Source organism: Hippocampus bargibanti, linkage group LG13 (assembly GCF_051943395.1).
Source record: "Hippocampus bargibanti isolate YZ-2025 linkage group LG13, ASM5194339v1, whole genome shotgun sequence".
NCBI lineage: Eukaryota > Metazoa > Chordata > Actinopteri > Syngnathiformes > Syngnathidae > Hippocampus > Hippocampus bargibanti.
Window position 1 is genome coordinate 7,059,668 of NC_142746.1, and position 20,329 is coordinate 7,079,996.

Genomic DNA, 20,329 nt, shown 5'->3' on the forward strand with positions numbered 1-20,329 from the left:
AAAACAAATATTTTGAGAACGTTGGAATGTTTTATCTGTGATTTTCTTGTGGAAATCCTGATGCGGCCCAGCCTCACCCAGACTGCCCCTGGTGTAAATGGTGCACGGGCCCATATGCATCCCTGCATGACTCTAGTAAATTTTGTGGTGACATCACCAAACATGTTCTACCTTCTCCTTTGGAAAGCAATGATCCATGACACCTATTTAAATAACCTCGACTACTACAAAAACTGATCTTCAGTAATGAAAAATTAACATTGATAATTGCATGAGTTTAAGTGTGATATGCAATAGTTCTATTGTATAATCAATTTTATTGTTCTATTTCATTGTATAGCAGAATCTTGTCTGCTAAAAATGGCATTGAGCCCCTTTTATATTGACATTCCCTTTATTTTTAACATCACAATCCACATGCCAGTAAGGTATTGTCTCTTTCCAGATTGTCAACCAAAATTGACACTCATTCCTGAGCTCGAATTAAGATTGCCAGAATAGAGGAAGTAGCTACAATTAGCCACATATTGTCTCGTATAGTCAGTCCATCATCTCCTCGTCGTGAAGCTGTAAGTGCAGTTTCTTGGGAAGAATGTATCGGGAGGCATGTTTTGAGATTTGCTGCCCTGTTGTTGTGCAAAGACATTAGCATGTTTCGCTGTCCTTGCTGGAGTCCAAAGAGGGACGAGGGACACGATGACAGGCACCTGGTGAAATGGTGACATCAAAGAGCCATGCACCTTCCCAAACAGAAGAACTTGCTGGTACCAGGCTTTCTGGACTGCCGAGACTGGCGATTGACACATCTGTTACCAAGTCAGCTGTCCTGAGAGGAGAGAGAAGCAATATTTGTTGCCATTTTCACTACATGCCTATTTGTCAACTGACAGACACATTCGGGATATTCTGCCACCAATCAGATTGTTATTGTACTTTACAAATAGCAAATGTGAAAAAATAATTGACAACATGTGTTGATGTACATGAAAACAAGACAACCTAATTTGGATACATTTGAGACAATAAGTAAAACAAATGAAAACAGATTATATTTTGAACAGATATTATTTTGATAATGACCCAACTTCATACAATAAATTACATGTAAACAGAATTTACTCATTTCCCAATTTGGTTTATCCTCAAAAGGGTCACGGGGTTTGCTGCAACCTATCCCAGCAGTCTTCAGGCAGTAGGCTGGGCACACCCTGAACCAGGGTACACAGAGAAAAACAACCATCCACTCTCACATGCACATCTAGAGACAATTTAGAGCAGGGGTGTCAAAGTCTTTTTTTGCCGCGGGCCACATTGTAGTTATGGTTTCCTCTCGAGGGCTGTTCTGAATTTGGGGAACCCATTAGAATGTTTAAATCCCTTCAAATATTACATATAGAGCACACAGCAAATTAATGAATAACTCGTTTTCAAATCTGAAGTCAAGAATAATGACTTTTATTGTGGTTGACATCCAAAAATATGAAATTTTGGCTCAGATTTTAGCAATCATCATGGAATTTAACAAGTTTGATTTGCTTTCGCGGGCCGAAAAAAATGATGTGGCGGGCCGAATTTGGCCCGCGGGCCTTGACTTTGACACCTGTGATTTAAAGGGTTCAATCAGCCTGCCATTGATGTCTTTAGAATGTGGGAGGAAACCATAGGATCCAGAGAAAACCCACGCAGGCCCGGCTAGAACATGCAAACTCCACACAGCGAGGCCAGAGCGGGATTTGAACTCACGACCTCTGCACTGTGAAGTTGGTGTGCTAACCATTGGACCACATGCCCCCCCCTTAACAGCATAATATTTCAAAATGTTTGCTCAAATTCTCCCCCCGTTGCTTATCTTACCTTGCCTCTGCGTGTGCTCCTGCGATCTGTGATCTCCACAAGCTCTCCGAGGACACCCGTCTTCTCCAGACTGGGACCGCTGCATTGTACCAAACCCGCGTTCCCTAACCCCTTCTCCTCATTTTCCCATGGCGTAAAAGCTTTATTTTTACAAGTCTCTCTTTTAGCGCGGTACTTGGTTTTAGGGAAGGTGTGGGATCCGCTGTGTGTGGTCCCCCAATTGTGTTCTGACCACAGAGGTTCAGTCTGAGTGGCTTGGCTGATAGTGGCCCGTTGCAGGCGAACTGAGATCCTCTGCGCCGAGCCAGTCATGAGAGTGATGCTTTTTGTATCCCCGATAGGGCGTGCTGCTGTTACACTGGGGAATTCAAACACCTCTTCGTTGTCTGAAGGAAAAATAATGGATGAGTAGCAGTCGGATTTTGTATTTGGGCTCAACACAGAAAAAAAACAACTAACCAGTACAGGTGTTTATTGTTGGACTGCTGGGCAACGAGCTGTGTGTCAGTCTGTTAGGGGTCCCGAATCCAAGGGAACCAGAGCGCAGCCGTTTTCGGCAAGCTAAAACCAGGAGCTCTCGACATTGTTTATGGCAGTTGACGCCGCAGTCTGTGAAGTCAAAATTCAAATTCATGCCAATGAAGTCAATGTGCCACAACTGGAGTTCATTGATAAAAGTGGGTCTTTGTTAAGGTCGTTGTAAACATGCAGTATCAACAGTTAAGGCACGTGTCAAAGTCAAGGCCCGGGGCCAAATCTGGTCCCCCTCATCATATTATTTGTCCCGTGAAACGATGAGAAGGTTTCTTCAGCCGTCATCTGTACAAAAGTGAAGGTTTCGGACGTTTCGCCTCCTATCCAAGAGGCTTTGTCAGCGAACTAAAGTCTGACTGGTCGTATCGGCCCCATTTATATATCCCTGATGTCCAGACCTGGTGGCGCCGGACACAGCTATGATAGGTCCCTACTCTCAGGTTGGGGGGGGCGCGGGACCCCCCCCTGTGGCCCCACTGATTGTTCCTACATTCCTGACTAACGATTGGCCTATTACACCCACTCCCCCCGGTATCACCTCATCAGCATAACGACCCTCATCAGCATTGCGAAAGTTGCCTAACCTGTTTTGCCTGAGCAGGCTCTCTTTTACCCCCCTTTCAAACCATCTATGTTCTTTCGCTAAGATTTTAACCTCATTGTCGTCAAATGAGTGGTTGCTAGCTTTTAGGTGCAAATGTACTGCCGATTGAGGCCCACTAGTATTATCCCTGCGATGTTGATAAAGTCTTTTTTTGAGAATTTGTTGAGTCTCCCCAATGTACTGCTCTTTACAATTTTCATTCTTACAATGTATGGAATAAACTACATTACTTTGTTTTTCATTTGGTAGCCTATCTTTTGGATGCACTAATTTTTCCCTTAACGTGTTTATCGGTTTGAAATAAGTAGGAATTTTATGGAGATGGAGAAACAGGCCCTCACATCCTTCCCAGGGACAAAAACCTAGACACTGGTTTAGATATGTGGACGATACTTTTGTCATAATTAAGAAACAAGAAATTCAATCCTTCACAGATCATCTCAACTCTGTAGACTTCAACATTAAATTTACTCGTGAGGACATTCAAGAGAACCAACGAGCCTTCTTGGATTGTAAAGCAATTATAAAAGAGGACAGAGCGCTAAAAACAGAAGTCTTTAGGAATACTTACTTTTTGACTCTAACCACCCTTTACAACATAAACTAGGAGTTATCAGAACCCTCCAGCATAGGGCTAAACTAATACCAACTAGCACTGAAGGTAGAGAAAAGGAGTCAAAACATATCAGGAGAGCACTCACTAACTGTGGGTACCCTCAGTGGTCATTCAACAAATGTCAGAAAGAAAGAATAGCGAACGAAACCAATAATTCTCAAGATTCTAAAAGGAGAGGAGTAGCAGTACCGTACATTGCAGGAGTTTCTGAAAAATTACAAAGAGTCCTTTGGCAACATAAAATTCCTACTTATTTCAAACCGATAAACACGTTAAGGCAAAAATTAGTGCATCCAAAAGATAGGCTACCAAATGAAAAACAAAGTAATGTAGTTTATTCCATACATTGTAAGAATGAAAATTGTAAAGAGCAGTACATTGGGGAGACTCAACAAATTCTCAAAAAAAGACTTTATCAACATCGCAGGGATAATACTAGTGGGCCTCAATCGGCAGTACATTTGCACCTAAAAGCTAGCAACCACTCATTTGACGACAATGAGGTTAAAATCTTAGCGAAAGAACATAGATGGTTTGAAAGGGGGGTAAAAGAGGCGATTCTTATAAAACAACAAAATCCTTCATTAAACCGGTCTGGTGGTGTGAGGTTCAATTTGGATCGTTCATACAATAGCCTGCTCAGGCAAAACAGGTTAGGCAACTTTCGCAATGCTGATGAGGGTCGTTATGCTGATGAGGTGATACCGGGGGGAGTGGGTGTAATAGGCCAATCGTTAGTCAGGAATGTAGGAACAATCAGTGGGGCCACAGGGGGGGGTCCCGCGCCCCCCCCAACCTGAGAGTAGGGACCTATCATAGCTGTGTCCGGCGCCACCAGGTCTGGACATCAGGGATATATAAATGGGGCCGATACGACCAGTCAGACTTTAGTTCGCTGACAAAGCCTCTTGGATAGGAGGCGAAACGTCCGAAACCTTCACTTTTGTACAGATGACGGCTGAAGAAACCTTCTCATCGATGGACCACTCCTGTACGACTGAGAGCTTACACAGACGTATTGTCCCGTGAAAGCAAATCAAACTTGTGAAATTACATGATGCTTGCAAAAGTTTGAACCAAAATTTAAAATTGTCCCATTTTAACCACAATAACAGTCATGTAGTGCCACTTAGCAGTTTTTTTGATGACGATACTAGTGCAGTGTGTTCTACCGGAAACAAATTCCTTGTGTGTTCTACATACTTGGCAATAAAATATTCTGATTCTGATTCTGATGTGACTGTAAAGCATCCTTGAGAGTTTTGAAAGGCTCTTATAAATGAAAACAATTAAATGTATTATTATTATTATTATTATTATTATTATTATTATTATTATTATTATTATTATTATTATTATTATTATTATTATATCATTGTTATACAGGGCAGGGTAGTCGAGTGGTTAGCACACCAGCTTCACACCAGCTTCACAGTGCAGAGGTCGCCTCCCTGTGTGGAGTTTGCATGTTCTCCCCAGACCCGTGTGGGTTTTCTCCGGTTCCTCCGGTTTCCTCCCGCACTCCAAAAACATGCATGGCAGGCAGATTGACCACTCCAAATTGTCCCTAGGTGTGAGTGTGAGAGTGACTGTTGTATGTCTTTGTGTGCCCTGCGATTGGCTGGCAACCAATTCAGGGTGTTCCCCGCCTCGTGCCCGAAGACAGCTGAGATCGGCTCCAGCATCCCCCGCGACCCTAATGAGGAATAAGCGGTACGGAAAATGGATGGATTATCATTATTATTATTATTACTGCATTTGAAAACTATTCAGTCATTCATTTGGTGTGCGCTCTATATTTAATATGTGGAGGGGATTAAACATTAAAAGGTGAATGTTGGAATGTTGTCAAAAGTGGGATTAAAGCGGCGCACACACACAAAGGAAAAAAAAAGTTAACTGAAACTCAACCTTCCCACAGCGCCACATCATTTTATTTGGCCCGCAAAAGCAAATCAAACTTGTGAAATTCCATAGTACAGTACATAAAATACATAGTATTTTTATATATATATATATATATATATATATATATATATATATATATATATATATATATATATATATATATATATATATATATATATATATATATATATATCAGAATCAGAATCAGAATCAGAATACCTTTATTCGTCCCGCAATGGGGAAATTTGCAGTCCACAGCAGCAATTGAAGAGGGATGGGGTTGGGGTGGGAGTGAAAGGATAGAAAACAAGATATTCTAAGCATAACAAAATAAAAATGTCAACTGTATACTGTGCAAATGTAGATGTGCAAAAACCGTTCTATAAACAAGGCTGTACATAGTGCAGAATCAAGAAATGCATTTAGATATATTGCAACAACCCATATTTACAGGTGTCCAGTTTTTTTTTTTTTTTTTTTGGTTTTTTTTTTCACATGTGATCATTGGGAATTGTGAAGCCTGACAGCAGTCGGTAGGAACGAGCGGCGGTACCTCTCCTTCTTGCAGCGCGGGTGTAATAGTCTCTGGCTAAAGGAGCTACCCAGAGCTGTCAGGATGGGCAGGAGGGGGTGGGAGGGGCTGTCCGTCATAGCTTTTAGTTTAGCTAGCGTCCGTCTGTTGCCCACCTCCTCTAGAGAGTCCAGCGAGCAGCCCACGACAGAACTGGCCCGCTTGACAAAGCGCTCCAGTCTTTTTCTGTCCCGGGTGGTGATGCTGCCTGACCAGCAGACAATGCCATAGTGGATGGCTGATGCCACCACAGAGTCATAGAAAGTCTTTAGGAGTGACCCCTGAACTCCAAAAGACCTCAGTTTCCTGAGGAGGAAGAGGCGACTCTGTCCCTTTTTGATTAGGGCATCCGTGTTTGTTGTCCAGTCCAGTTTATTGTTTAGAGTAACACCCAGGTACTTGTAGGAGGTCACCCTCTCAATGTCCGAACCCTGGATGTTCAATGGTGCAGGTGACGATTGTTTCCTGCAGAAATCCACCACCAGCTCCTTGGTTTTGCCGGTGTTGATCTGGAGGTGATTCTGCTGGCACCAGTCCACAAAGTCCTTTGTCAGTCCCCTGTACTCCCTATCGTCTCCCTCTGTAATGAGGCCGACAATAGCTGAGTCGTCAGAGAACTTCTGAAGGTGGCAGGTTGGGGTGTTGTAGTTGAAGTCCGAGGTGTAGAGGGTGAAGAGGAATGGAGCCAGGACTGTTCCCTGCGGCGCTCCGGTGCTGCAGAGAAGCCTGTCCGACTCACAGTTCTTTACCCTCACGTACTGTGGCCTGTTTGTGAGGTAGTCTGTAATCCAGGATGTGAGGTGATGGTCGACTCCGGCATGCTGCAATTTGTCCCCCAGTAGACTTGGCTGGATGGTGTTGAAGGCACTGGAGAAATCGAAGAATGTGATCCTCACCGTGCTCCCAGCATTCTCCAGGTGCAGCAACGCCGTATGGAGGAGGTAGATGATGGCATCCTCCACACCGATGCTGGGCTGGTAGGCAAACTGCAGCGGGTCCAGCGATGAGCTTGCCAGCGGTCGCAGGTGGGCGAGGACGAGTCTCTCCAGCGTCTTCATCAGGTGAGACGTCAGCGCCACCGGTCTGTAGCTGTTGAGCTCTTTGGGGTTGGCAATCTTGGGCACTGGGACCAGGCATGACGTTTTCCACAGCTGTGGAACTCTGCCCAGCTTCAGGCTCAGGTTGAACAAGTGCTGGACAATGTCACACAGCTGGTCGGAGCAGGTCTTGAGGAGTCGGGAACTGATGTCATCCGGACCCGCTGCCTTCCTCACCTGCATCCTCCTCAGTTGGTTCCTCACCTGCGCAGTTGTGACAGACAGGCAGGAACCAGGAGGCAGAGTGGCGGCTGAGGGTGTGGCAACGGTTGGGAGGGCAGATGTTGGTTGTGGAGAGCTGGTCGTGAGAGGGGGCAGGGAGGGTAAGGCCACAGTGAGAGTTGGTGCAGGTGCAGCTACAGGTGAAGTTGACGGTGGGCCGGGGGCGGCTGGCGTCTTGTCAAACCGATTGAAAAAGCGGTTCAGTTCATCTGCCCAGTCCTTGTCTTTTTCGTTCAATGTCACTGGGCTTTTGTGGCCTGAGATGTTTTTCAGGCCCTTCCAGACACCAGCGACATTGCTGGCTTGCAGCTGCTCCTCCATTTTCATCCTGTAGGCCTTCTTCCCCTCTCTGATCTTCCTCCTCAGTTGGATCTGCACGGCCTTCAGTTCCTCTCTGTTGCCCGACACAAAAGCCCTTTTCTTCTCCTTCAGGAGGACTTTTATGTCGGGATTAATCCATGGTTTGTTGTTGGCAAAACACCGCACAGTCCTGGTGGGTACGGTGTTTTGTTCACAAAAGTTAATGTAGTCTGTGATGGTGTTGGTGAGTGAGTCAATGTCTTCCCCATGAATCTCAGTAAAGAGCTCCCACCTGGTTGAATCAAAACAGTCCCGCAGAGCTTCTTCAGCTTCTGTGGACCATCTTTTGATCGTGCGGGTCACAGCTGGTTGCCTCTGGACAAGGGGTTTGTACACAGGCTGGAGATAAACCATATTGTGGTCTGCTCTTCCGAGAGGGGGGAGGGGGGAGGGTTTGTATGCATCCTTGGCGTTTGAATAAAATAGGTCCAATATGTTATTGTCTCTGGTGGCACAAGTTACATACTGTGTGAATGTTGGGAGGGAGAATTTCAGGGAAATGTGATTGAAGTCCCCTGAGATGATAAACAAGGCATTGGGGGACTGGGTTTGCAGCTTGTTTACAACAGATATGAGGGCATCGGAGGCAGCGTATATTTCAGCGTATATTAAAGTATATTTCTCTCTTTCTCTCTCTACCTCTCGCTCTCTCACCCGCCACCTGCCCGCCAAGAATATATATATATATATTTGTATTTATATTTTTGTGTAGTTTTAAGGCTTAAAAATTAGAAAGTAGAAAATTATGTTTTATGGGGACTTTGGAATGGATTATTCTCATTTTAATGGTTTCCTATGGGAAATTAATTTTTGGGATACACACTTTTCGCCTTACACACTCTGTCTGGGAACCAATTAAGTTCGTAAATGAAGGTATCACTGTACATTAATATCATACCTTTACACTTGTAGCCTTGTTTGATGATCCCCCAGAGCTGCATAGAGATGAGAAAAATAGTATCCAAGTCAGGTCCGTGGCGAATGGAGTGTAGACCAACAAATAAGAAACAACAGTTTGTCCTTCAGGACATCTCAACTCATGCAAATTTCCCCATTGTGGGACTATTACAGGCTTTCTGATACTGATTCTAATGATATTCAGGAAACATCAGAACTGCTCAGCGCTGGGATTTTACAAGTACAGACACTCCCCTACTTACGAACATTCGAGTGACGAACAACGGTACATACAAACATTTTTGTAGCTACATATGTAGCATTCTCTCCGGTTGAACATGTACATATCTTTATAGAGCTAATATTTTATTAAATGTTTATTTTTCAGTACAAACCAATACAGGTTACTTATATAAGCCTTAATTAAACATACATTCCATACAAAATGTAGCACTAAAGCAACTTATGAAGGAATTCACCTTACGAACGATCATTCGGAATGTATCTCATTTGTAAGTTGGGGGTGTCTGTACATTGCTAAGTACTACAACCACAGAGATGCATGCAGACTGCACAGATGCCACTGATGAGATACATACAAAGCCAGCACAGTGTTCACAAAAGGTGGGTTTCAGATATGTCATTTCTTGGAAGTTATGCAGGAATCCTGGACCCATTTTACACTGGAGTAGCGGGTTTGCTCGAAGGAAATATGCAAACATCTCGTCTTTACTGATCAGGCCATCTCTGCAAAGGAATAAAAGCAGATTCCCTCACAATACGGATACTTTCACGGTCATTTTTCGGATCGCACTACTCACTGATCTTTGTCCAAAACGCAAAAGGAGTCCAGGAATGGAAAGTTAGCAGCAATGTTTTCAAAGTCCTCTTGAGAAATAAAGCCATCGTGGTCAGGATCGTAGTTTCTGAACACTGACTGTCGGAAGCCGAAATAGAAAGAACGTAATGCCACTAATATGCCACTCTTCACTTTATCAGCGATAAAGATATTGAGTACTCACATCAACCACTTTCCTAATGTGTTTATTGACAACATTGGGGTCTGGTTTGGTCATGACACCTGCAGCCCAGTCCAGCGGTACAAGCGGCTTGTTGGGTGTCGTGGGAGAGGTAGGCTGAAAGACGACATGGAAAAAATGGATTCAAAGCATATTTGGCTCGCATTTGAATACGTGGAACAATCTTAGCCTGCAAACCACTGAGTGTTGATTCTTCATCAGGGTTTGTTCAAGGGCACAAACGGTTGCTAGAATATTCGGACATTGTTCACCAACTGTTTTTAATGGTCACCGCCAAATTTTATTGTCGCAAAGATGAAGACCCTCACCATCTTTGAGAGTCCCTCAGATTAAAAAAAAAGTATATTTCTCTCTTTCTCTCTCTACCTCTCGCTCTCTCACCCGCCACCTGCCCGCCAAGAAGAGAAAATACTTCCCATGCCCTCATCTCTCAACTATAAATTGGATAACTTATCTATCAAATTGTTTCAGGGACAACTGTTGAAAGAAGCTAATACTCCATGAGCACAACATAAGAGCGTGATTGCCAGCACTGTTTTTGATTTGGGAGGAATGTCAGTGCCATTTTACTGTCATCGCTGGACAGCTCTGGGGTGATTGTCCTATTTTGTATTATATTGTAATGGACAGCATTTTCACAGACCCGTGACGAGAAGAAAGGAGCCTCAGTGCAGAGCGCCGATGCGTATGTGGAACTGTCGCGGCTTGGAATTGAAGCGGATTTACAGGATGCTTTAGACAGATAATGCAAACTTACCAGTGATTTCGGATTACGTGGCTCCCGTAGCAATGACAGTTCATAAATCTCATCTTCAGTGTAGTAAAGATCTAAAGAAAGCTGAAAAGATCGTGTTTGATGAACATTTTTCAAAACTCTAAGCCACAGTTGATTTTTCGCTCCTAAAGTACAGTATTCCATATTAGTGATGAGATGATTTTGCTAAGTAGACAGTAGACATTTGCAACTCTCCTGTGAGCAACCTCACCGTGAGCAAGTAGATCAGGTCCATGTTGGGCTCCACTTGAGCGGCTGCGCTCTGCAATGACACCAGCTCGTTGAAAGTCATGTAGAGCTGCTGCATCTTCACCAGATTCAACTTATTGCTGTCTTCCACCCAGTCAGGAAAGACCACATGCATGGCTATGAGATCTTTCAGGTGCACACCCAGGATGGGGATTTTAAAGCCTTGACAGTCACTGAAGGCCTTGCGGTAGTAGGAGTAGTTATTGTTGGAAGAGACCAATGCCGTCATTTCACGCCACATCTGAGGTTGGGTTCAGAAAATTGGCACCATTTTTTGATCCACTTTTTAGTTATCTTCCAAAAGATGCAGAAGGATACAAATACACACCGTCAGGTCCGTCTTTACTTACCTTAACTACATCAGCAGATAGATAAGATTGCGTCTCCTTCAAACGAGAAATGGAGCTGTGGCTCAGCCCACCCACCACCGCCATTAAAGTGTTGAAGTTCTGCAGCTGCAGAAGTTTCTGAAGGAACGCCGTGATTTGTCAAAATTAGCATGTGCATATTGGATTGGATTGGATTTGCCTTTATTAGTCTCGCAGTGGAGAAATTTACATTTCACAGCAGCAAAGTTATGAAAGAAATGAAAGTAGAAAAGCAAAACACAGGAGCTGCTGGAAAGGCAGCCACTCTTGGGGCGCCGTCTTGAAGTCAAAAGAACAAAAAAAAACTAAATAACAAATAACATGACAACACAAAGACACAGAGAGATATTCATTATTCAAATCAAAACTTTGTTGAACAAATCCAAAGAATGGGGTAATTTTAGTGTTACACCAACATATGTTTCCACGTAGTGTGGCACAAAATACAACATCTAAGTGAACATAAAAAGAGCAAAGCGGAGCGCAGCAGCCATTTATCAACATTGCTACTAACAAAAGACAATGGATTTGGACTACAAATAATACAAAATAAGTATCTTCCGTGAGAAAGCCAGATCTTACTGTTCGACTGGAATGTGTACAAAATTAGTTTTGGACAGTTTTCACCAAAACAAAAATGATTTAATAATGTGACAATAAACCTAAAATATTTACAAAACAGCAAATACTGCTCACAGTATAGTATAATTTTACTGCAATGTTATGATATTCTGTCATGAATTAACCAGCAGAGGGCTGGCGTGCATGAATGCCACTCTTTTTTTTAAATCAAAGTTTTGGGACGGGGTGACGAAAACTAGTCCGCCAGCCACCGTGATCTCCTTCTTCTGCTCGATCGTAATCTTCTTGAATGTCTTCTGAGGTTTAACACTATCCTGTCGTGGCGTCTTTTTCGGTCGCATAATAGCAAAAGTACTCCACTCCATAACAAACTACATCTGCACTCAAAGAAAGGTGGTGACAAAAACTAGTCCGCCAGCCGCCGTGCCGTGTCGCTGTGTGGTTTGGTTCGTCCGCCGAAAGCTAGTTCGTATGCCAAGATTATATTCTTGCGAATTTAATGTTTGTGAGCTAAAGTGCTCGTAAGATGATGTATCACAGTATTTGGATGGAAAGCCCCAATCCCAACGCCACGTCCTGGTCACTAAATAAAAAGACCCAGAGGAGTAATCTATAAAACAAAAATCATATCAAAACAAAAACAGAATCACAATGGAAACAGGACCAAATAATTACTCTCATTTGAATTTTAAACAATCCAGAATTTAGTGTAAATCCAATAAAAAGTGCCATCTAATTTTTCATGCTTTTGGTATTTTTCGCTGGTAGAATTGGCTAAGGTAAATGCCTTTCAATGCCTAATAACCCAACCCACTGTGCCATCTACAACATTTCCAAACACATAAAACGAGACATGAAAATTGACATGCGCCCATCTTTACATCAAGAGCAGTCTACTCGCTGTGACCAAGTTATCAGAAAGAAATACAGTAAAGTCTCGTTATATCGATATCGGATATATCGAAAGTTAATCGATACTAAACGCACGTAGAAAATTACATGCAAACAGGGTCGGAAATCGATGTGTATATCGATATGGTTATCGATATAAAGACTTTACTGTATTATCAAAAGTGCCATGTGTCCATTTGTGTTTTATAGTTACATTAAAAAAACACCAATAGAAAAACAACATTTCTTGCCCTGCGATTGTCTGCCAACCGGTTCAGGGTGTCCCCCTACGACTGCCCGAAGACTGCTGAGATAGGCTGCAGCGCCCCCGTGACCCAATTGAATGAATGAAAAAGCAGCATTTTCTGCGGTGGCTTACCTGAGCCACGTGGATGTATTTGGTGATCACTTCGGCCCTGGTTGGAGGTGTCAGCTTGCTTAACACCATAAGTTGGACCCACTGCGAAATTCCATTGAACAAAGCAATGGAGCGTTCCAGTGTTGGATTGTCCACCAAGCAACCATGGATCACATAGCTCTTGTAATCAGGGAACTGGCGACAGAATAAAAGTCCAGGGAATTAAATCAGATGGAATTCACTCATTCGCTGCCGTTCACAAACTTATTCGGAAATTGAAAAGTGTGACGTGGAGCGCCATTTCCGAAAGTACTTTTGTTCCTTTTTACTTCTGTCATTATTCTGTTTGTGACCAACAGGTGGTGCTGGAGGGCACCTCCTGCAGCTGCACACCTGTTGGTCATTATGTGATTATTGCTTGAAAAAGACTCCCGGGCCGATCCCTCGGCGTGGGGTCATTGTTTGCTTGCTTCTGTCACGGTTCGCTCATGTTTGTCTGTAGCTCATGTTTTGTTATTGTTTTCGCTCATGATACAGTCGGTTAATTTTTAGCATCAGCCTTGGTTTTTGTTTGTTACTTTGAATTTGTAACTTTTTTTTCATGCCTGAGTTCTCTTTAAAATCCAATTCGTCAAGTACATCCTAGTCCTCACTCTCGCCGACCTTTTTTCAGGTATCCTCCAACACCTCACAATGTCATGGCAAGCTAGAACAGATCATGGGAGAAAAAGAAGAGCAAACAAGAAGGTAAGAAAATAAGGCACTGACCGATATCCTCCTGATGGACTTAAATTCCAAAAATGTCAGATGTTCCGCCAGCTCCATAGGTTCAAGGTGGTCAAACAACAGTGAAGCTTTGCCTTTCTTCACCTGCTTTTTACGCTGCGTCAACTTACGCATCCAGTCATACGAAGGACTGCAAGAACCATTTAAGACAAAATCTTAGACACTCATGTTTTGTGTGCGTGTGTGTGTGTGTGTGTGTGTGTGTGTGTGTGTGTGTGTGTGTGTGTGTGTGTGTGTGTGTGTGTGTGTGTGTGTGTGTGTGTGTGTGTGCGTGTGTGCGTGTGTGCGTGTGTGCGTGTGTGTGTGTGTGTGTGTGTGTGTGTGTGTGTGTGTGTAGTGTGTGTAAGGTGTGTGTGTGTGTTTTGTACCATACGTGGTGTAGGACAGTTTGTAAGGACAAGTAACACCTTTTGATCGGTGAGGACAAGTTTGACAAGTGAGGACCTTTTGATCGGTCTAGAGGGTGTACATATGCATCTGTTAAAGTTTCAGAGAGGTCCTCACAAATTCACCCAAAATGATTTTTTGGTGTGTATTTTCATTTCACTTGGATACACACACTTTTTACTCTGTGTGTGTGTGTGTGTGTGTGTGTGTGTGTGTGTGTGTGTGTGTGTGTGTGTGTGTGTGTGTGTGTGTGTGTGTGTGTGTGTGTGTGTGTGTGTGTGTGTGTGTGTGTGTGTGTGTGTGTGTGTGTGTGTGTGTGTTTGTGTGTGTGAGAGAGATTATGTTAGAAGCAAAGACGCACAGATTAAAGATTCACATATTTACAATCTTGCTTATTTTTGTGAATGTACACCATTGCAAACAACAACCACCATGAAAATGTCAACAAAATCGCCAAATACTGTACAGCAATGGTTGCATTTTGAATACTCTTTTTGACTTACATTTAGGTCCAGAAGTATTTGGACAATGACAGTTGAGTTATTTTATGATTATGGTTGTGAGTTTTACTGCTTTAACTTATGTCCTCAGTAAGTGATACATGGTTAGATGGATTGATTGAGTAGATTATTTGATCAGATTCGGTTAAAAACAGTCAATAGAGAATTTTACAGGAAAACAAAGCAGACTGAAAATGTGGGATTTCTTACATGGTGGAGATGTCAATCAGTTTTAAATGCTCCTCACAACTAAGCCTTTCAGCGACTTCTCTGAACTCCTCGGTTATCTGAATAAGACCCAAGTCCAAGTTAAACTCTGCGGGGAATGTTCTTATCCAGTACCTGGACACAAAATTAAGCACTTAGATTTGCATAGCAGCAAACAACAATGATGATGTAATATGAAACGTGTGTTTGTGACCTCCTCGTGACGATTCATGAAATGTCATTGATTGAAAAAAAAGGTTTGATGAGAAATGGGCTGGATTGAAGGTTTAAGAGAAAAAGTGAGGTGACGAGTCGTGGCCATACCTCATTAGGTAACAAATCTTCAGTCTTGTTTTGTGGCAGTCATCATTGTTGCATTCACGGTACGTAGAATTTAGTTAAGGACCACTTCAGATTGCAACATAAACGGTATGAAACAGTAAAAAGTTTAAAACATTTCTGAAATGGATTTTGTTTGTGTTCCGTTTATAGCTTTTTTTTATTTACTATCCACATCAATGCATGAGATGGGAATCAAATCCCCCAAATAAGAAAAAAAATGTCATTTAAAATCAGTGCTGGGCCGTGGATTTCATCGCTAGGCATTCACTCTTGCTACATCTGAATCAATCCAGACTGAAAAAAGTGTGGTGTGAGTTACTACAAGTCCACCACAGAGGATCTTTCTTAATTATGTCCAATTTTCTTCTTGAAAATTGGGTGTGATCTTGAAAATGGCTTGAACAATAAATCTGCAACCAAATTCATTTCTTCTCCTCCTCCAGCCATTGTGGGTTGACAAAATTGCTATTAAATCAACACAATAAATTTTCTTATGCAGCTCGCTACTGATACAATGTGCTAGCTATGGCCAGTATGCTTTTGTCACTAGCGGCTTGTGATCAGAGCAGTTTTCGCCAACTATGATTGACTAGTGACCAGCCAATCATAGTTGCCGAAAACTGACGTTGACCAGCGCCTTCAAGAAGGCATTGGTACCCCCCAATTCGAAATCTGATTGGTTAGAGCAACAGTTTGATCGACACATTTGATGCGACAGGGCCCGCAGAACTGATTGTGAAGGCGTAGATGTACATTTCTGACCCTGGTAACAAATGATGGCTGAAATGTGATTGGTTAAATGCTTAAATACGAAAACACACATCTGGAAGAAGCGCAACAGGGAAAAAGTAATGACAGGAAGCTGAAAGACAACTTGGAATTATTTAATAAGAATTCATGGACAAAATAAAATCAACATCAATCTGTGATTCAGATATTTTTAAGCCAGCAGAGAATACTTTGCATGCCTTGACGGTCCGCCACTGTTTAAAATGGAGATTTAAGATGGCCCAAAGCCACCTGGACAAAGGAGATAAAACTGTCACTCTTCAGCAAATCCTGTCAGTCTTCTGTCTGTTTTCACTTTACAGTTAGAAACAGGATGTCGAATCAGAAACATTTTTCCCACATCCGACAGTTTAGGTCCTCATTAAATTTCAAGTACAGTGAGACCTCAATTTACAAACTTTTTGTCTTACAAACATGAAATTTCTGAAAATTAAACCTTATAATAAGCACTATTTTCATAATACACACCCACCACGGCTGGCGGAGTGATCTTCGGCGGAAGCACACGACCGAACAGCACCAGAGGTTAAGTTACCAACAGTCCTTATGGAAGGTGATTCTCCTTCCATAAGCCATCAACGACCATCAAAAAGGTAAATAAAACTTTATTTTACAGCACAGTTTATTTCTTTAATTACAGTCGTCATGTAATGCGCCTCTCTTTCCAAACAGCAATTCCCTTTGACCTTCGACCTCCAACGCCATTCCATCAAGCCATAAATGACCATCACAAATGTAAATAATGTGACTTTATGATACAATGCAGTGTATTTATTTCATTACAATACAATAGCGCATTTATTATACATAGAATAAGGTATGTTGTGTGTAGTTTTAAGGCTTATTTAGTTGAAAAGTACATTTTATAGAAACCCGGGAACGGATTATTCCCATTTTAATGGTTTCCTATGGGAATTTTTTTTTTGACATACACACTTTTCGCCTTACACACTCTGTCTGGGAACCAATTAAGTTCGTAAGTTGAGGTCTCACTGTATAAGATATCAGTGTTTCTATATTTTACATGACTGACAAAGGATATATCATCAGCAGTTTTCCAGCCAGTTCCGAAGATGAAACATACCAACGGTGCATTAGCAGGAGCATGCGAGGTAGGTTGCTCTGCAGTATTCCGTTGTCATCTGTTCACAAAAGTCAGATTGGTTACAAAAGATGAGTGAGTGGATTGATTCAAGATGCTTGCATTGCCCATGACCGGCCCACAACCATGGGAGATGAAATTTGCAAGTAGGGTATTCTTCTCACAGGTGAAACTTCAGATTGTACAGATTTAGCCAGTGCATTCTTAATCTTAGCCAATGCAATGTTGGGCTAGTGGTTGTGTTGTTTCCCCTACTTGCTATAAAGCAGTACTTAAATGTTTTTTTTTTTTCGGGCCTCCTCACCTCCAACAACAAGAACAAAACAATCCACTCTCTGCCGCCACTATAAACGTCATTTGTTAGACGTACAATGTACACCTCTGAATTATATTGTATCCTTATCAACACTGAAGAATAGAAAGAATGAAAATATAGTTCAATTGACAGCAAAGAATAATTTTTGGAACACTGCTTTTTAGTCTGTAACAGAAAAGACTTTTAGTGCATCAAATCCTTGCTTCACTAACATTTTTTGACTTATTGCAACATTCCATTCTGAAAACCAAAATTTAACATACTATTTTCCAGTGTATAAAGCCTTCATTTTCTACAAAAAAAATAACCCTGCCTCTTATACACCTGTGGCTTAGCTTATATGTGAAGTAATATTGAGCCACAACACGTCTCGCTACTACTATCAGCAGCCATTGACTCCATTTTCCCCTGTAGAAGAATTTGTGCATAACCCCAGCCTCTATTGTAGGGCCTTATAATGTGGTCTGCCTTATATTTGGAAAACATTTATATATTTCTGTATTATATTTGGAAAGCTTTTTTAATTTATTGAAGGTGCACCTTATATATGGAAAAAGTTTGAAAATATTCATTGGAGATGCGACTTATACTCCGGTGTGCCTTATACATCGGAATATACATTAATCAAAAAGTATTTTAAACAATCTAATTCAGCTCAGCAACATAAACTCAGGAGTGCACTATATAAAACACATTTGTCTATAAAACAAAAATGAATAAAACAATGTTGGCAGATTAAAAAAATAAATAAATGTCAAAATGAGGGTCTGTATTAATGGCTTCAATGAACGTGGTTTGCAGTGCACATCTTCTGCACATGGTTTTTTTGGAGTACTGTATTGCTCATTTATTATAAATATATTTGTAAATAAAATCTGATTTTTAATGATCATCAATCGACAAAGTGCGACTTATAAATTGGCATCCTGTAAAAAAAATGAACAAGCCCAAAAGAAATGTCATTCATATGGTGGATATATTGTGACCACAATTGTATGTGTCCATCCCCAGGAAAACCCAGTTGCTATTTTTTTATAACTTGCATCTTTATTATTTTTACAACATATAAGACCATTTGAAATTCTCTGGTGATTTTTCACCATGATTGAGGTGTAATGTAATTCGATGGCGCCTAGATTTTATATGGCTTTAGCGATGTCCACAGCAAGCGCTACAAATGCTTCATTCTATTTTCTTTGATTGTCTTCGTCTCTCTCTCTCAGCCTATCTTCTTATCGCATATTGCTTCATAGCACAAAGAGGGTTCAGCAAGTGCTGAAGATTGAATGACTCTCTATGTCTTTGTGTTGTCATATTATTTGTTATTTTCGTTTTTTTTCCCCAAGATGGTGGCGCGTGAACACGCAGCGGCTCCTCTCTCTCCCGGCAAACTGCCATTTTCGTGTTTATTATGTTTGTCAAAATCATTATAAGTGCCTTGCACGCTGGGTCCGATAGGACAGTAATTTCATCTGCGCTGTATGTCATGCATATTAGCATATTTGACAATAATGCTGACTTTGACTTCACTGTTCTTTTTCATTCATTGATTCAATCAATTTTCAAACTTCATTATCGTCACTGTGGTCGCGGTGGGCGCGGAGCCTATCCTAGCTAGCTTTTTTTCGGGTTGTAGATGCGGGACTCCCTGAACCCGTTGCCGGCCAATCGCAGGGCACATGGAGACAAACAATCATCCACACTCACACCTAGATTGTTCTGTTCTGTGGGAATTTCCAGTATACTGTAACGCACCTGATTCAAATCATCAGGACCATTTTGATGCCGCTTCAGAGCTGGCTGATTTGAATCAGGTGTGTTGCTCCTGGGAGAGCTGGAAAACAGGCAGGACAGCGGCCCTCGAGGACCGACTTTGGACACCCCTGCTGTATAGCTTAGTTGACCAGTTGAATACCTACATTCATACCTACGAACCTTTAATTCGCCTCCCAAAATAAATTACCACGAGGTGCTAACTCGACTAACATGTTTATTTTATTTTGCATTAAATTTATCAAAATTTTCTCTCTTTGGTGACTTAATTTTGAATGCGGTGATGAATGAGATTCCAACATTGACACAAATTAATAGGCTACAGCAACCCCCCCATCCACGCAAACTATGAATGAATGACTATGAAAGGGAATAGTGTTTTTTTGGATCGTCTTTATGAGTGTATTTGAATGTATTTTTTAGCTTTGAGTATAATTGTGCACAACACTCACCAAATGCATGTATACATTCCTTTATGAGAGCATCAAGAGAAGCTGCCTTTCCCAGTGTTGATGAGCTCATGTTGATGGGTCTCTGAGGAAGAAGCCGTCAATTTTCGGCACCCGTCAAAGTATTCCTGATAGCAGGAGAAAGACACACAGTTGAATTTATAGATGATGACACACCGTTATCAACATCAGCAGTTTTGTTCCATGCATTCATTTTTCCATTTGCTTATCCACACAAGGGTCACGGTGGAGGCTGGAGGCTACCCCAAGCCATCTTCGGATCATATTGGGAACGTGGGAAGAAACCACCAGGAGAAAACCCACGCAGGGCTGGGGAGAACATGCAAACAGGTAGGCCGGAGCTGGAATTGAACGCGGTTCTGCGGGGTCGTCCCACTGACTACTGGATCACTGGGCCGCTTCACAGTAATATTGTTTGCACAAATTTATAAAAAGCTGAGTATTCGATTTGTGACAAATATTCATTCGAATAGTGTCATGTTCATTTGTATAGCTGCATTTGTTTATAACTGCTATCCCATAGTTGACCAGGAGATAGCTGTGCTTTAATTTTCTTGACGTTACATTGGTTTGTTGTCACTTCCGGTACAGGCTTTACTTTCCGCGCCTCTTTAAGTTTTGTTTTCCCTGAGAAGGCGGCGAGAATGGACATGATTTATTGCTGTACTGTTTAGCAAGGAAAAGATAAAAAGGAGGAAAATCAAAACTTCCATTTCGGAGAGAAAGCGGGC

General features: G+C 41.9%; 1 protein-coding gene across 3 annotated transcripts in view; it reads right to left on the bottom strand.

Annotated features, from left to right (window-relative positions):
• Positions 1-20,329, bottom strand: part of rasgrp3 (RAS guanyl releasing protein 3 (calcium and DAG-regulated)) — a 27,965-nt gene continuing 7,636 nt past the window's right edge. For all 3 annotated transcript variants that reach the window (XM_089011333.1, XM_089011335.1, XM_089011332.1), the window contains 16 exons: positions 19,581-19,705; positions 16,980-17,079; positions 15,131-15,193; positions 14,810-14,941; positions 13,695-13,842; positions 12,948-13,121; positions 11,078-11,194; positions 10,690-10,968; positions 10,461-10,541; positions 9,686-9,799; positions 9,485-9,600; positions 9,263-9,410; positions 8,665-8,701; positions 2,314-2,463; positions 1,855-2,240; positions 1-826 (listed from right to left, as the gene is read on the bottom strand). In XM_089011333.1, coding sequence (XP_088867459.1) covers positions 818-826; positions 1,855-2,240; positions 2,314-2,463; positions 8,665-8,701; positions 9,263-9,410; positions 9,485-9,600; positions 9,686-9,799; positions 10,461-10,541; positions 10,690-10,968; positions 11,078-11,194; positions 12,948-13,121; positions 13,695-13,842; positions 14,810-14,941; positions 15,131-15,193; positions 16,980-17,079; positions 19,581-19,650 — 2,124 coding nt within the window. In that variant the 5' untranslated portion in view covers positions 19,651-19,705 and the 3' untranslated portion in view covers positions 1-817. The remainder of the gene's footprint in view (positions 827-1,854; positions 2,241-2,313; positions 2,464-8,664; positions 8,702-9,262; positions 9,411-9,484; positions 9,601-9,685; positions 9,800-10,460; positions 10,542-10,689; positions 10,969-11,077; positions 11,195-12,947; positions 13,122-13,694; positions 13,843-14,809; positions 14,942-15,130; positions 15,194-16,979; positions 17,080-19,580; positions 19,706-20,329) is intronic.